General features: G+C 39.2%; 1 protein-coding gene across 1 annotated transcript in view; it reads left to right on the forward strand.

Annotated features, from left to right (window-relative positions):
- The first annotated feature begins 3,505 nt into the window (after positions 1-3,505).
- LOC140381412 (uncharacterized) overlaps positions 3,506-15,471 on the forward strand; it is a 58,748-nt gene continuing 46,782 nt past the window's right edge. Inside the window, exons 1-2 of the mRNA XM_072465469.1 lie at positions 3,506-3,641; positions 11,490-11,533. Coding sequence (XP_072321570.1) covers positions 11,501-11,533 — 33 coding nt within the window. The 5' untranslated portion in view covers positions 3,506-3,641; positions 11,490-11,500. The remainder of the gene's footprint in view (positions 3,642-11,489; positions 11,534-15,471) is intronic.

Genomic DNA, 15,471 nt, shown 5'->3' on the forward strand with positions numbered 1-15,471 from the left:
AGCCAGACGCGTTATCATGAGATTTGCAGTGGTTGGGAAGTGATATACTGAAGGGAAGTGACGTACTAAAGGCCTAGAGTAGTTGTGTTTCATTGTAGTTTACTTGTCAATTCCGGGTTTGCAGCAGAAGTGGTTAAAATGTCATTAAAACACATGTATTTTGAGTGATGTTTATACCTTTTTGGTTTAATATTGGTCATTTTTCTATGGGACACATGAGGATCTAGTGTTCGATAGCATCAGCTGATCTCACCACATGCTTCCCTTTATACAAGTGGGAGGGTCTGCTCACGTGTAGGCCTTAAAACAGTAGCCCACTAATTCATTTACCCTCGCTTGACCTCACCCATTTCATCTTTTTTTAATGGGCAGACACTTGCAGTAAACAGTGCTACTTTACCGCTTTACTGCTTTAACACACCCTGAGTCCTCTGGGACACGAGTATCTTAGATTTCAGTCTATTGCAATTCAATGAAGTTGTAGGATCTTGTTGCGTTTAATTTATTGGTGCACCTTACCTGTTGTTGTTTTTTTTTTTTTAACTCAGGCAGCTTAATATTTGTGAATAAGTGAATGCAAAATAGGGATGTCACGATTTCAAATTTCAGTGCAACGATTATCTGCCCACATTTTCTTTGACCCACTGCTCTTCAATACACAACCTGCTTTATGAAATCAAACTCTATGAATCATCAATTTTGACATAAACGGCAAGATAAATGAAACGCTTTACTTTTATGTTTACTTTTTTGAGGAAAGGATGAGCTGAAAGGACTTAATTTGGCTTCTAAAATTGTCCCATTTCTTATAATTAACTAAATAGACCAAATTTAGTTTGAAAATTATCACTTTTGTACAAATTTAATAAAAAAAAACCCACACAATTATAATGTTTTAGTCTTTTGGATTATACTATAACCTACTAATCTTGACATCCCTATTGGTGACAGAGCCCACCTTTGACCTATTGAGTTTCAGTCTTGCATAAACATTTCGTTACACATTTTATTGCACAATTTGGTCGACAAACTCCTTCTTCACGAGTTAAATCACACTGAGTGCATTTGCGTCCAACTCTTCCCACTTGGGTCTAAAATGTTTTGGGGCTTTCCTGGCCAGTACCTCGTGATAACCTCGACAAAATCTCGAGTACCACTGTGGCGGAAGAGCTGAAAGGATTTACGGATTTGAACCATGTTTTATTGCTTTTTTCCGTCAAAGAAATGGCCTTTATCTGCTGTCGGGGCAGGTGGATGACAAATACTGGACACGCTTGAAATCACATCCTTCACAATAGCGGCTTGACCCCTGCGATTGTCTGCCCCTCAAACATCCGGGCCGGCCTGACGTCAGGTAACCAATCGCCTCGCAGCATCTCGGGGTAAACATTTTGGCCCCGTTAAACCTGCATATTTTCTTTGTGTGAGAATCAATCATTAGTATTTTGAAGTCGGCAGAGAGTGACGAAGTGGCTTTGACTCAAGTGGTCTTCTACACGAGCTGTAAGAGAGGCGAGGTAAAAGGCAAGATTGTGATTACGCCCACGAGACAACAGAGGTGTGTTTTATTCAGTCTCTCAGTTTGATAATGTTTAACTTTTATATGCAAAAGATAGGATGGATATAACTTGTTTTCAGAGTGATTCATGCATGTTTGAGTTTATAGTCTTCTCTTGCGTTCGAGTTGCCATATCTCAGAAAAGGCCCCTCCCCCTCATACTGGCCATAGTGTTTTTTTACTTAATTTGTCCTCAGATTTGTTTGTTCTTAATTGTTGATTCAATTTAGGCAGTGTTTGGTAGCCATTTTCAGCACCGCAGTTTTCAACCTGGGCGAACTTGTCTCTTTTATTTGACCAATGTTGCAGTTTAAAATGTCTAAAATATAACATAATGATCTGTGGGCGTCGTATCTATTTGTATACCGTAGACAAAAGCATATGTTTTTTAAGGACGTTCACATTTCAAGCGTAAATATTGAAGCTATTGAAGTGTTTTTGATGGGCTGAATTCATTCGTAGATATAATTTTGCGATTATTGAGGACTTTCTTCATTGCTGTAAAATAAACGAAAAGCTCAATATGTTTTTAAATGACAAACATGGCCGAGTAGCGGGCTGACTTCGAGTAGAGTAAATGATGTTTCTCTCGTAGGGAGTCCTGGGTCTGCCAACAGTCTTGCACTAGTAAACATCCTGCCTCAACAGTGTGGCAGCTTTTTATTTCGGAGCCAATCAGTCGGGGCCCCCACTAAACAAAGGCTTATTAGTGCGCTGCTGTGTTTCTTCCAGCTGAGGCTTCCTTGTGTGCCAGTTCGAGCTACTAGCTTGTATTTAGTTCCAGTACAAGAGACAAATGAAAAGAGGATTGGTCCCTCTTTTTGAGTGCCTATAAATTGCCACGAGGATTCCGCTGGCTCCAAGCTCAGCCCGACCAATTTCTCAACTTCACAAACCCCCTAATTTAATGATGATCGAGGATGCACACAGTGTCAGCCTTGTAATTACTCTGTATCTACTGTAGAAAAGCAGCATTAGAGTGTACGTTGCAGGTAGCATTATCCTGGTGTTTTGCTGTAAATGTGGAGTTTTCTGTGCTCCTGAGGAATACCAAATCCCCTGTTGTTATCCTCTGTAAAACCTTGAGTTAGTTTTTGTTAAGTCAGGAATCACTGGAATGCCCACAGCGCGCCTGAGAGAAAATGCACCAGTTGTTCCAAAACAGGCCATTGCTGTTGCATTGTGTGGTTTGTGGTGTCTGATAACTTTGTGCTGTTGAGGACACCTTTTGTTAGCTTTGCCAGTTGTAATGAAAACATTGCTGTCTAAAACTTACTTTTATTTCTGTATTCTATGGTTAAGTGAATAATTCAGTTAGGCAAAGAGCAGGGGGTAGAAACATTGGTCCATTAATACATTTGGATATATTGACATCTGTTGTGTTTTGTCCTGTTGAGCCAAACATGTTTGTTTGATGTAGAAAACAAAAGGCCAGTTTATAATTTCATTACCAGTTTAGAGGCATTTCTGCTTCTGAGTCAGTGTTCAGTGATGTTCAGAGAGATTACACCATATTGTGTTGTATGTATAAATGACAATTCATTTGTTAATATATGTTCAAAACAGCTGCAAAGGCTGCTTCAAAACCCCTGTGACTAGCAATTAGCTGTAATCAAACGATACAAAGATGCTTTTTGCTTTAGGCCTGTATGTTTACTACATACTGTATGTAGAAAAGACTATTACAGTTACATTAGAGTGAGGTGAGGATCGAACTGTTTTGAATCACAATATTGCATTTGCTGATATTGTGACATGTGACATTATTATATTCTAATATGCCCTTAAAGCTAGTTTACAAAGAACATTAGTGTGTTTTGAATAAGAGGCTGTTGTAGGAGCCACCTGATGTGTGGCCCTAGGCCCCGCCCTTCTTCTGACATCAGCCTTTGATCTTCCTACTGTGTGTGTTAGCACAAGGCCATATTTAGCTGAGTGTAATCAGTGCACTGAGCGCTCACATGCCCGCTGCTCAGGATACCTGCCTATGTAAACACACCTGCCTTTTCTGATGCGCTCAAAATGAACTTAATGTGCACCTGAACCAGTCTGCTGCCCGCCGCCGCCTGCCAACTCACTGCGGGTAAGGTTCCTCCTGTCGCCTTCATGTCAGCCTAGCAGAAACTCAAATGAAGGGTTTTTTGGGGGGGGAGAAGCATAAACACTTAAATTAAGATAGACATAGTTTAATATAGATATTGCTGTTTTTTTTATTTTGCTGTCTGTCTTTTGGTTAAATGTCCCCAGGGCAAAGTCTGAGTGTGATGCACCTGCAGTGTGTGGCAACGCCGTCCTCACTGATAAGCCTCATGGCTTTAATAACAACCTGTGTGCCCATGTGAACCGAGAGCTGACTTTGTTTGATTAGCCACATGTTTTAGCAATCATGACCTACATATCATGGTTTGAGTACTGTTTGTTAGTTTCTGTTTTATTTCTTCATTTGTGGATGTTGAAACTATTGTACTTCCCCAAAGTGCTGGCTCCTTTGATAAACTAAAGACAAAGCGCCATAGAAACAGAACTGTGTCATCGTGTGGGTGGCAAAGGTTAAAGACCCCGCAGAGGTCAACAGTGTGTCAGTCATGCATTTTTAGAGCTAATTTAGAGTTTCTTATTGACTAGCCTGACATGCCTTAGCTTCAGTGACTTACATTCTTTCTTTGTGTGGGGTGAATAAGACATTGTTGCTACAGTATATTCTGATGTACGTTGATGTCTGATACGACAAAACAATATTACATTTGTTTTCCTCTTATGGATTCATCACAATTTTAGATTATGGCTTATTTTTGTCTTATTGAAAGCTGGTCGATGTGATCCTGACTTGTCTCATGGAGAGTTAAGTTAAATGACTCAATATTTACATAAACATTAGTTGTAACACACTTAAAAGACCCAAGAATATATTTCATGTCACATCAGTCGCGACTCAGATTTAATTAATCGCCCGTTTATTATTGACCGTTTCTGCTCTTATGACGGTTCGACATGAAAGACATTGCACGAGTAAAAGTTGGAATGCAGTATTTTGTGAATTGAATAACGAACACTGCCGTTGGCGTTGGTATTACCCTCTAAACCTTTCAAATCCATCCTTTCTTCTTTCTTTCTCAAAACCTGTTCTCTTAGGAGCTGTCGAGATTTCTCAGCTTTGTTTTTGTCTTTGTTTGAATGTCAGTTTTTTCCTCTCTCAATCATGTGGCTGAGCGAGTTACTGTGGCAACGTGCTAGTGAAGTTTCATATTGATTTTCTTGTCTTGGCTGCGGCGCTGTCGAAGGTGAGCTCCACTTTTACTGCTGTTTTCTTTCACACTTTTGACTTGAAGTGAATAGTGCCCTGCTGATTTTGCAGTTCTAGTTTTACAGCAAGGACGAAGTCAGACATATAACTTTAGCAGTTTAATACTCTTTAAACGTATATAGTTGTCTTTATCAAAATGCAACTCTCAAGTTTGGTTTTCTGCTTGGCTTTGGGTGAAATTTGGTTAACACTGAAGGAGGGAAAACCATATTAAAAAACACTTGAGGCCTTTAAATAGAGGTGGACAATATATCAAACTGTAGATAATATTGTGAATGTAGTGCAAAGTTTGAATGCTGAGCTGTATATGGTAAAAATAAGAGTAAAGGGTGATATCTCTGCCCTTTTGTGATTCATTTTCCAGACATTTCCCATTTGTCTGATAATTAAACTTCAACAAATAATTTTAAAGACCAGTTTTAACACATTTTGTTGGATTTACATAATATCTTGTAGAAAGTACACTTTCCCCCGAACAATTTTTATCTGTCAGATTGCAAACATATTCTGCTTTGTGGTGGAAAACAGGTCACAACCTTAATATTGGTCAAAATATTCATATAAATGTAAAAGTTTAAGTTTATATTGGCCATTGCGTGATGAAGCTCTAACAATAAAAAAAAAAAAAAACATCCATAAAGAGCCTCCGTGTTCCCTACTTTGGTGCTATGGAAATAGAGCAGCTGGGGCGGAGCAGCGATCAAGGCTTCAGCACTGATTACAGACCGGGCCCCTGTTTGTGTGCCTCGCAATAAGATAATGCTATCTGGGCCCACAGGTATTTGGTTTCAGTGGAGAGGGTAATAACTGTCACCAAACACTGAGGGGAGCTTTCATCCCCCGGCCCGCTGTTGTCAGCCAGCGTTTGTTTTCGGGCCCTCACAGAAGAGGCTTTTGTGTGAGGGGGTGAGCTCGTGTCACCACCAGGGCCTCATATCTGCTCATAGAGACAATAGCAAGGTCTGATTAAATCAAACAGCCGTGACTATCTAAATGGTTGTCAGCATGCTCAGCCCAAGTTACTGTTGCGGCGTTGTTTCTCTGGCGTGACGTAGCTTTTGACACATTTTTTTCGCAGCGGCCCAGAGACGAGGATGATGAACTGCAGAAGGGGAAGAACAGAGCGTGCGTGTACTCGGCTCTCTCTGGGACGTTACGTTGGGGGATGAACTGTGTGTGCTGTAGACTTTGTTTGGTCACTAGTGGTCACTGAGGAATGGGGATGGAGGAGTTTTACGCCGAACGAGGTTAAGCAAACGTCTGGGTTAAACATCAAACCGCACTGGGTCCCATAACTTGATAACAGCAGCAGTAGTTTCTGATTTTATTGAAGGTTTACCAGAAAAAACCTCTTGCCCACTGCACCGCTGCTGATATCAGAATCAGAAAGGGTTTATTGCCATTCACAAACGTAGGAACGGTGCAACACAAAACAACAATGATAAAACAACCTATATAAGTCAAAAAGAGAAACAAAATCTGCTATGGGATTAAAAAAAAAAAAAACAATTGGCTATAAGATAAAAATAGGCTTACTATGTACACAATTTTTTTTTATTATAATTGTATTGTATTGATATAATAATGTGGTAGTGATAGAAGAGGCGGGTCAAGTGAGATTCAAGCATTGTGTGATTGTCGGCTTCAATTTAACACTTAGTAAACAAGCAAACACATAAATGGATAAATAGATGAATAGATGAATAGATGAATAGATGAATAGATGAATAGATGAATAGATGAATAGATAAATAGATAAATAAATACTTTTGTAAAACATTTTTATGAATCGTTATCAGGATACTTAAAAAAAAAAAACATCAATATTTTAATTTTTGTCAATATCGCCCTCCGCTAAAGAACAAGAGAGAATCCCCTGGTTGCCACTTTTGAGACGACGGCGTTACGTAAACTCTGTGCAGAGGTGAGGCGCACACTTCCTGCTCCGCCCCTTTAGACCAGTTTCTTTTGTTGGGGCCACGTTTGGTGTTGGGTGACACCTCTGCAGTCTGCTCTTTATCACTTCTCCTTTCAATCATCTATATATCAGGAAGCAGGTTAGAAAAGTTCTTGCCCCAAATTAGAACCTTTAAGTTAATATGTAACCACTGAAACCATGCACACATTTCTTCTCCTAAAAAGTGAAATATAATGATGAACCATTTTGTTGTAGCTTTCAAGCAGTGATCTAATGTCTTTGTTTTTATGTTCAGATGCCGAATTTGTCTCATCCATGTTAGATTCTAAGGCTGTATATTCCAAGGCTTGGTAAATCACTAGCACAATGCCCTGTTAAATATAGCCAGTCTGAACTTTATTTCCTACGCAGATGCCAGTTTCTTGATAAGATTAGTAGAAAGCTATTTGCCAAAGTGCGCTGTGATAATGGCCTTGTAAATGACTAAAATGGCATTGCTATATATAAATGTGCACGCACATTTTGGTCAAAGACAACAGGTCAGGTGCTACAGGCTTTTATATGTCTCAGTCAGTTTGCTTGCCATTGCACTTCCAGACTTTGACTGGGTAATAGCTGGGACCTTTATGTCTCCGAGCAAAAGCAAAAGCCTGACCTGCATTCATTTTAGTCGTTTGAAGAGATGTGGCCTTTGGATAGGGCTCAGGTGGTGTTACAGGAAATCTAAAGGAGTGGCAATATCAAAGCAGATGGTGCCTTAGACTCACAATCTTCCAGCATTGTATAATATCATGCCACATAAACGAGCAATATCTTTCCTTTAGTTCTTCCATCAGCTTTGCAAACGTACAGTCAAACATGCAGTCTTCAGCTGCAGTCTTCATAATAATAACTTCATAATCCTTGGTTTTGTGCCTTGACATCATTTATTAACATTTTCAGAAGGAGAAAAGAAGTTTATTATCATTGTCAGTGTGCAAAATTTTAAACTATTGGAACTTGCTCCGGGAGCATACGGAACTATTCATAATTTGGAACCACAGTCGCTCTGTGCAAAGCCGGAACTAGGGTTAAGAGACAAAAAAGAAGAAGGGATCCGAGTTACTCTGACTTCCTCATAGTCTTTTATTTAGGTCATGGGGGCAGGGGCATATTGATGAGTTTCTGCGAGTCTTTGTAGATCCATTAATATCCAACTCCAGCTTAAATTTCTACGATTCACTCATTTATAGAAAGTAGTGCAGTGCTTGATTGAATAAAACAAAAATGTCATTGTCAAACAGTAAATTTCAACTTTTCATGTTTTTTAGCCTTTTTTTCCAATGTCGGTGCTGATCATTAGATAAACTAAGCTCTAATGTTTCTAATAGTTTGCAATATTTGGCCTTCCATTACCAGCTAATGTTTTTAATTCCTTCGTTTCTCTTACTGTCTTGAGCACACACACACACACACACACACACACACAGACAGACAGACAGACAGACAGACAGACAGACAGACAGACAGACTAACATGCTGAGCAATACGCCATTGCACTGTCAGGCTATTTTGATAATCTTTACTGGCAGCAGGTCAGCCATAGATGGATTAATTGGTGTTTACATATTCTATAGAAAAGGCTCCCAAGCCCAGGAGACGATTCACAGTGCGTCGTGCAACTGCTAAACGCTCATGTTGGGAAACCCTCAGCCGATGAGTGTGAAGTGAGAAGACAGAAGCCAGATTAATGAGTTATGAAGCTAATCCTGTTCATCCTTCCATTCACGCTGCCGTCACATGGCTGATATAGCCTCTTTTGATAGCCCCGAGACCTGAGCAAAACCATAATAAGTCCATTCACAGGCCTAACTCTGCACATCAGCACCCTATCCCACCACTGAGCAGCTTTTATCTCTTGATTTATTGGCACATTGGTGATGGTCCAGCACTTAAGCGTGGCCCGTGCCCTGCTTCTTTGTATCCTTTCTGCAAAAATCCCTCTTTAAAGTTCAAAGGCAGTTTTTTATCATAATACAGACTCTAAGGAGCTTGGCTGAGGCCCGGCTGTCCCCCAGAGTTTAGATGGAGTTAATGGGTTGTGTAATCTCCATAAGCAGGTGTCGGGAGGCTGTGGTTAGCTCATTTCTTCCACCAGATTTGTCTATTAGGAACTCTAGATTTAAGTAACATCGATTTGTAATAACGATGGTAAATATACTTGCATTCAAGTTGGAGGGTACATTATTTTAGGACTATGCACAATGTACTGTATAGTTTTGCAGAAGGGCAGCGATAGATAGACTGATAGATAGATGGCATTATTTGTTGACATTGGGAAATTGACAATAGAAAAGAAAAGATGCATTGATTTTGAAAGATACAGTTGAGCAGTTGCAGGGAGGTGAAATCCATGAGCTTAGTAGTGAGTGTAGTTACGTATTTTTCATTACATCAAATCCTCTAAACCGCAGAGTCGAGTGAGTCATTTTCTTGAGTAATTTGGGGGAAAACGCTTAGCAATATGTTCTTTTCTGTCCCGCACAGTTTTGCAATCCGTACTGATCATCTTTGACTGTGGAACAACAAATAACTCATTTCATTACAATGTACTTTTCAGTTATTTTATAAAGATAAAAATATCAAGCCAAAGTCTCTAATAAGGTTTTATTAATTAATGAAGTGCCCTTAATGTTCTTTAATACCGGTACTTAGAAACAAAGGCCTGTCACAATATCACAATTTGAAATATTGCAACATATTAAACATAATATTGAAACTACTGACTGTCCCAGTAAACCCTTTTAAAAGAGCCATAAAGAAGACATCAGCTGGAATATATAAATACCAATAAAACACACACATGGTTAGTTAGAATCCATAATGAGTCATCTAAGTCACGTATTTAAGTCTCTTTAGCTCAAATCTTATTGCACTACAAATATAAAGAAAAAGTAAAGAATCAGTACTATTGTTGTCACGATACTACAATTTTAAAGCAACTGACTACCTTAATTTTCAATACTGAAGAATGTACTTGATTCTCAATACCGATTTTTGTACCACGCTAATAATTAAAAATGCTCTTCTTGAGGTCAAGGTTTTAGAAAATTGACTGACATTCTCAACACAAAAAACTGTACTTTCTATATCAAATCTTGTGGTCTTCTTCCAGTTTGAGTCAAGCTCCAAATCATTCTAAAACTGTTCACAAATTGTCACATTTTTTATTATTGAATATGTGCTAGTTTTAGAATCAATTACTTCTAAATTTCAATACTTAATTTTGACAACCCTAATCACTACACATGATTCATATTGAGCCACCAAAATATTGTTTCAGCTTTCATATATTGATTCATAAGTCAATCTTGTAATTATCATGCAGGCCTATAGAAACGTTTTCATGCTTTTGCGTGTGAATTTGAACTCAGTGATGCAAGAAATGGTTGGAGAGTCCACATTTTGAATCATAATAATACGAATTTGTGGCTGTTTTGGACCTTGTGTCGCTTCCATCCGTGCATGGAGTGGCGAGGTCGGTTGTGGCCCACAGCAGTTGAAGCAAGAGGATTAGACTCCAGAGTATTATTAGAGCTGCTGATTATCCCCTTACCTGATCCGCCTAATTCTCGCTCCAGCCTATTTATCTAGTTGAAAAGTGCAGAAATGTTAGGATTGGGCCGCAGAAAGTGAACTGGCCTTCCCTCGCTCCGCCGTCGTTGGGTCCAACGCTGACTCCTCTGGTGTTCTCTGCTCCTCTCATTAGGTCCTGGCCTTTGGTCGCTGCCTCCCCTGCTGTGAGCTTCATGTGATTAATGCACTGCTGACCACAGAGGCCGGCAGCAAGGACTTGTTTTACAGCCGGGGAATGGTAAACAAAAGAAAACTGTCTTGCCAAATAACTGAGGAGAATATGTTCTCTCATAGCCCTGTATTCCCCGGATTCAATGATAAATGTAAGCGGGCCAATGCCTCTTAAGGAAAGTTCAACGCAGAGGTTTCCATCCCATTTGTCTTCGAGTCTTTGGCTGTAATAGGTTTGTTTGGATGTAATTACACACCCGCTGCTTCTGACCTTGTGCCCAGAAAATTTGCTTTGAGGACTGTGTCTCAGACTGCGAGTAAAGGACTCAAACGTGAACATGAGCTGCTAAATCCTTCTAACAGATCTAGCTGGCATAAGCCCATGGAGCAGAGGCTTGTGTAGAAGTTGTGTTTTTTGGTTGAAGATTTTGTCAATTTTTTTTTATGGTTTGTAGCTTGTGCGGTCAACAAAAGGGCCAGCGAGGGCAGATGTATGGACATAATTGGTAGTTTTCTCAGTTTTCCCCATGCGGCCCGTAGTGTTTGCTCTGCCTATAGCTTCCTCGTGCACTGTTAACCTCCCAGAGAGTGCTCGGAAGGCTGCCAGGGCAAAGCTTAACTGTCACCTTGTCTGCAATCGTGTTTTGTTGATGCTATAGCGGATGCACTGCACTGGGCTGGGAATGTAAGCTATTATACTTTTGAAATAAATCTGCACTATATATTTAGCATTATAAAGACCATGGTGGGTAATATACTGATAGAAAATAATGATAATAGATGTGGTAATAGGTAATAGATGTGTTAAGTTTATGGACATTTTGTGTAGAACGTTATCCTTCATCCTTCCTAAGCAGATAATGACAAATTATGCTTCTATTTGCATTGCTCTATTTTGATTCATGTTTTTTTCTTTTTTACAGTTTCCAAGGACATGAAACTCAGTCCACAACAAGCTCCACTTTATGTAAGTAATAGAGAAACTATAGTATGACCATTAATAATACTCATTGATGCTGAAGGTCAAAGCAGACATTTGTATTTAACACTGTGACCAAAACTGTGACTAAAGGATGTTGGTAAATAGTTAGTGTATTTGCAAACCACTTTCACCTGATCCTTAAAGGGGACAGTTCATGCACAATCAACCTTTATGAGTTATAACAGTGTTCCTTCATCATTAGCTTAATCAGAGTTGAATGTTGATGTGTTCATGCATGTTTGAGTAATCCCGTATTGTCCTGCAAATGAGGCTTGAGTGCTCTGAAAAGATCTGTTTTCAACCCACCCCTATCCCCTCCCATTTCCCTATATAATAACTTCTGTTTTGTCAAAAGAAAAATAAGACTCTGTATCAAACACTTAAGGTTTGGGATAGTTGTTTTGCCACGTTTCACCAATAGAACAAAGTCAATGAAAATCCAATGCATGCCATGGTGAAAAGCCACATGAAAAGCTTGTCAATTCTTAATTTTTTAACAGGAAGTCATATGTATTACTTCCGCAGTTTACAAAGGAAAAAAAGGACAAAATAAAATCATATTCTACAAATGTTACAGTTTATTAGTACTAAGTCCTAGAAAAAAAGCAAAAAATGTCTCCTTCCCCTAACATTATGTTTGTATTTTTAATGCATGTTTAAAGTTGATTGGCTTGTTGCAATTGGGATGGGTAAACTGGTTACCAAATCACTATATTTGTGGCAAGAATAAGACATTGATAAACCAAGGTATTAAAAAAATCCCTGGTGTTTTGCGCCATTGTCAAGTGCCCACCAAACACAGATTAGAGCAGCTTTCCTTACCCAGGAGCCGGGCCCCTGGGTGGTCCACTGCAGGAGCCAAGTCAGGTGGTTCAGGTGGAACAGGTACAGCATGTTGCATGGGTCCTATTTGGTTGCTGAACTGCTGACCATTTCATACAGAATTCCAATGAACCACGTTGCAGAGGTTATCTCAGCTGAAATCTCAAGTTCCAGTCATAGTTTGAGTTTTATTTTCGGTGGTATTGGTCAAGTCAAGGGTCAAGAACAGTGATGACTGATAGGGGACTGTGTTTTTTTAATGCAGTAATTTCCTTGCTGAATGATAAATGTTGTCTAGTTTTATAGAAAATAATTAAATAGCAGGACTGTATGTGCTTCTGTACAGTGAAAGAGAAGAAAAGTCAATGAAGCGTCAACAAACTGCGTCCCACACCCGACCTAGACAACTTTATCAGTGATTTACACTCCAATTGCAGCCAGGCACAGTCAAGCCCCATTAGACTTCACATTTTGGCCACTTATCACTGTATTTCAGCTCTAGCTTATTGGGCTTATCTTTATCTTTCACTGCAAAAGAAAACATTAGAGTATCAAATTGTGTCTGATAAAAGTCTGATGTAAGATGCGAGTTACTCTATGTTTACATATCGACTTCAAAACAGCTCTAACCAATTCCTCAGGAGGCTTTTTGGTTCATTGGGCAGAGGATTGTTGTTATTTTCTATAGAGCCACTGATGCAAAGCGAACAAACATGTTATTTACATTCTTTCCATTCAGTACATGTCCTTACATATAATTACATGATCAACTCTGGAATGAGCGCGCATTGACAGCATTGCCCTTCGCACATTGATGCCTTCACAAATGTACATTTCAATGGGGTCTTTAGAAACAGTCTGTCAGATTATGTGTAACGTTATCAGTACTGCATCATATACTTTATATCAGTGATTCTGCAAAGTGAGTCTACAAAGTTTGGGCAATACAGGACAATAAACACTAGTAAAAGACAATTAACTCTATTAAGTATTGAGTATTTCTAATCAGTATAAGGCAATATTTGTTCATGGCAAGGCTGGGAATGACAAGGTTCCTTATGATTCAATACATGGCTCACGATACAATATCAGGATTTTGCAATACATATACGTTAATTGTATTGTACATGATATTCTGTGATACATTATATCACTCTTTTTTTAAAAGATCTAATACATTTTAACAATAGTATTTATTTGTTAAACCACGACCTGCACAAACCGAAATATGAAACCAGTTTCTTTGCTCTCAATAGGCAACAAAAATGCAATACTGTCTCAAAATATTTTTGCAAAATAAAAAAACAATATGAGTAAAGACTTAGTTTATTTATTATTTATTAGTTCAGCAGTTTATTAGTTCAGTATCATACTATATTGTTATTTGTTAGTCCATGGTACGTTTCTGTATAATAAGGATTATCACAGACAAAAATAAGTGCATTATACTACCCGAGAGAAGAAAACCTACTTCTAGATCTTATCTTCTAGATCATTGTTGTTGTCATTCATAACGAAGAACAATTCTAGTTGTTTGAACGCAGAATGAAAATTGGGACACAAAACCTTCTTGGCCTATAGGCATATTATTCTTCATTTACAACATAGGATAAAATGGAATATAATCTGTTTTTATTGCGTAGTATACTAAATAGATGGCAAAAAAGGCTCCACTTTATACATATTTAAAAGAGGGGGAAGGTGGGGCTCCAAACACCCAGCTGTTCTTTTGAAGCCGCTAAAAAGCTGCCTGTTCCCTGTTGAAGCTCCATGATTAGCAGGTCAATGCCTCAGCAAGACACTTGGTTAAGTCATGCCATGAAGCTAAAGACATCCATTTGAGCACATGCCACGCTGCTCTTGAACCCAGGGCAGTCTGCGTCAAGACACCATAATACTTCACTTATTCTTATTTGTACAATCATTAAAATGATATTGTATGTTGTGACATGGGGTTGGTGGGTTAGTTTGAACAAGATAGTCAAGTATATTTGTCACATGTTCAGGAAAAACATAAACAAGGATGTAAGACTAGACGCTGTACCACATGGGGTCACATTAAGCATGCATATCTGTTTTAAGAATGTATTTATTTAATCTAACTAGAACATCATTGACATTTAACATCACTTTTTAATATATGCTGTTTTTTCACTGGCATTGAACATTATATTTTTAATTACATTTTTATCCTAGATTGTTTTAGTTAATTTTCCCATGAACTCGAAGATCTGATTCTGATTAACAACAGGACAAAAACAGGACAAAAATTTAATGTCTGCAGGAGTGTTTTGTTTTGTTTCAAGTTGCAAGACACTTTCTTTCTACATTTGTGAATTCATGGCCAACCCCACAAGAAAACACACACACAGAAACAACTGTTTCTCCTCTCTGATAATGCTCAGGATGTGCACGTTACCTCGCCTTAATACGTTTTCATTTCCACCTGAAGTGCAGCCTCACAAATCCACCGAGGTGGCAATCTGCGCCGTAGCACCAGACCCTAATTTCCAATCTGGGCTGTGGATAAGAGATGAGTTTTTAATGGAGAGAATGTCATGCCTGCTGGCTCGCACCCATCTAGTACAACTCATTTATGCTGGTGCCTGTGCTGTGCCTGTTAATGTTAAGACCCTCTGTGCATAGAAAAACCTGCTGCTTCCTGCACTTTGGATCTAGTCCTGGCTCACAGATGATAACTGCAGGCTATGGCTTCTTCCTGTGGCCTCTGGGCTATGCATGTGGTTGCCTTTGAACCCCTCTCTCCCCCTTTCCTATTACTCAGCAGTCGAGCCTAACAGTGACTAGATGGTCTCAAGGCTGTTGGTTAACTTCGAAGCTGTCAACCCTGCTGAAGCGAGGCCTGGAGGGTAGCACTTTATAGAGAAAGGAGGAAGCACCTTTGACCTCCGTCTGTTAGCGCTCACGCCGCAGTCCTTTCCAGCGCGGACAGGCCTGCTGGAAAGATCGCAGCGCTTCTGATTCCGTGGGATCAAGTGCTCTATTATACGCTTTCATTTCGCCCCCGAAGGAAAGCATCATATTCATTTCATATTATCCATTGTCCATTTGTCCTGAGATGACACTGCTTGATGAAATGT

Source organism: Eucyclogobius newberryi, unplaced genomic scaffold (genome assembly GCF_026437365.1).
Source record: "Eucyclogobius newberryi isolate DKJ021-1_F unplaced genomic scaffold, fEucNew1.0.hap1 SCAF_5, whole genome shotgun sequence".
Classification (NCBI taxonomy): Eukaryota; Metazoa; Chordata; class Actinopteri; order Gobiiformes; family Gobiidae; genus Eucyclogobius; species Eucyclogobius newberryi.